Source organism: Elephantulus edwardii, unplaced genomic scaffold (genome assembly GCF_000299155.1).
Source record: "Elephantulus edwardii isolate Elephantulus edwardi_28Jun2011 unplaced genomic scaffold, EleEdw1.0 scaffold00098, whole genome shotgun sequence".
In the NCBI taxonomy this organism is placed as follows: domain Eukaryota; kingdom Metazoa; phylum Chordata; class Mammalia; order Macroscelidea; family Macroscelididae; genus Elephantulus; species Elephantulus edwardii.
In genome coordinates this window covers 1,309,583-1,311,925 of record NW_006399848.1, presented here as the reverse complement: position 1 = coordinate 1,311,925, position 2,343 = coordinate 1,309,583, and the positions used below count along the sequence as shown (strand labels likewise).

Here is a 2,343-nt window from a genome sequence, read left to right as displayed (position 1 = left end):
AATATTGCATGAGTTCCTTGTTTTTTAATGCAGCATAGTATTCCATTGTGCGAATATACCACAGCTTCTCTAGCCATTCGTTTGTTGATGGGGGCAGCGAGATGTTTTAACCATGTGCCACTAGAACCACTCGCGGGATCCACTGGCATAAGGCATTTTTTATGACAGTTAAGCTTCAAAAGCCCATGCATTACTTTGTTTTGGTCTAAGAATCTGCCTTCAGGAGACATATTTCCTATTTGCATGGGCAGAGGCAGCACAGCCATGTTAAAAGAAAGGAGGTCTGGATGATTTTCAAATCTTCCTGCCTTCAGGTAAATATCAGCGTTCACTTTCAGTTAGAGAAAAGGCTGATGGCTGAGATATCTGACAGACTGAGCTTGTAGAAAGGAAGAGAAGTTGCCAACCATCCTGAGACCTTCCCAGTCCTAAAAACCTGGCTCAGGCTGCCTGGATGTGCTGCCTATTGGTTTGTAATGGCAGAGGAATTAAAGGGAGGTGACTCGTTGCATCAGAATGAATTTTTGTGCTTCCTGAACAGGTTGTCCAAGAGGCCCTGGACAAAGCCAGAGAAGGGCGCACCTGCATCGTGATTGCTCACCGGCTTTCCACCATCCAGAGCGCGGACCTCATCGTGGTGTTTCAGAACGGCAAGGTCAAGGAGCAAGGCACACACCAGCAGCTGCTGGCGCAAAAGGGCATCTACTTCACCATGGTCAATGTTCAGACTGGAGGAAAGCGTTCCACAGCTAAGGCCCCATGAAATGTTAAAGTTTTCTAACATTTGCATTTAAATAAGACATTTAATCAAGGTTTGAGAAGCAAGTACTTACTGGAAAAATTACATAGAGTTTCCTGTTTAATATTTCCTGCCACAATTGAAGATCAGTTCACCAAGTTCCAAGTCTTCAGAAACATAACAAAGGAACTTACAAAGGAGCAACATCATCAAAGGGAGGAGGGGAGAATGCTTATAATTGCATTATAGAACTAAAAGAATAATTCAAAGTATATTTTTTAAAAAATAAAGTATAATTCTGTTTATATTTTCTATTTCTACTGCAGCTTGCTAAAGGATTAGAAGTAGCAAAAAGGAAATGTTGGCATCCAAGTGCCAATAGCAAAACTTTCACATTGAGGTTGGCATTATCTTGTTCTGAAATGTTTGTGAATAGATCATCTCCCAACCATTTTTGCTTTAAAAAGTGGAAGGGAGGCTCCTTTCAAAAACCTCATCAAATAGTTTGAATAATAATGAGACTAGTTAAACAAGTTAAATGCATTTTTCCTGCATTTCACTCTGTGCCCTGTACACCCACCTGTCCTCATTCCTGTACCTGACCCTGCTGCTCTGTCATTTCCACATATGAGGACTCTAAAACTGATTATAGATCGCTGCAAAATTTATGGATGAGAGTGGAGTTGCAGAGATGCACATTGTGAAATTATAATATTACTCTACACTGAATGCTTGGTATTGCTCTTATAAAGAGCACTTAAAAGACTTTACTGTTTATTGTCCTTTTTTCTATAAAAAGAATGACTTTTCCTATTTTATAGTGGTTCACTTCTCTCACTAATTGATCTTGATCTTTTCTCCTGCTAATCTGCAGATTTTGAAAGTGTACCATGCCTTTTAAAACATCATTACACAAACATGATGAAAAATATGTTCTTAAAAACATCAAAAGTGAATGATACTCTGAATAATAAAAACACTATCAACAAACTTGATAGAAACTGGCAGCAGTACATACAATATTTATTGTAAAACATTGATATCCTTAATATTTAAAGAACTTTTAAGAATGAGAGGGAGCTATTACCTCCAAAGAAAAATATGCGAAGAACATAATCAGGTAATTCCAAGAAGACTGCATAAGAAATATATGTATTCTTAATGATTGAGTAAAGGCAGATTAAACTAAGATACCCTTTTTGTTATAAGTTATTTATTGACTTAAATGATAATATCTAGCATGAGAATTCCTTGTACTTTGACGGATGTAGCTATTCACAAACTTCCCAGATCATTATTTGACATTGGGAATGAAAAGGTTGTATGATGTGCATATCTTTTGCCACAGAATTCCTATTTTAGACGTTTAAGACACATATAAAAGGATTCTTGTAATAATATATTTATAACATTGATAACTATATGAAGTAATCTAAATATTTAACAGTAAGTTATCCATTAAAAAGACACTGTAGAAGAATACAACTAAAACAAATCATTTTGTGTGAAGAAAATTGATTGCAAAATGTCATGAACAATATAGTGGGTTTTATACCTTTGAGAAATAGATACATAAATATACAGTGAAGACACTCCAAAATAAG

At 36.2% G+C, this 2,343-nt stretch overlaps 1 protein-coding gene across 1 annotated transcript in view; it reads left to right on the top strand.

The window, feature by feature from the left end:
* The window catches only part of ABCB1 (ATP-binding cassette, sub-family B (MDR/TAP), member 1), a 98,451-nt gene extending 97,688 nt beyond the window's left edge, over positions 1-763 (top strand). Inside the window, exon 26 of the mRNA XM_006891486.1 lies at positions 542-763. Coding sequence (XP_006891548.1) covers positions 542-763 — 222 coding nt within the window. The remainder of the gene's footprint in view (positions 1-541) is intronic.
* The last annotated feature ends 1,580 nt before the right edge of the window (positions 764-2,343 follow it).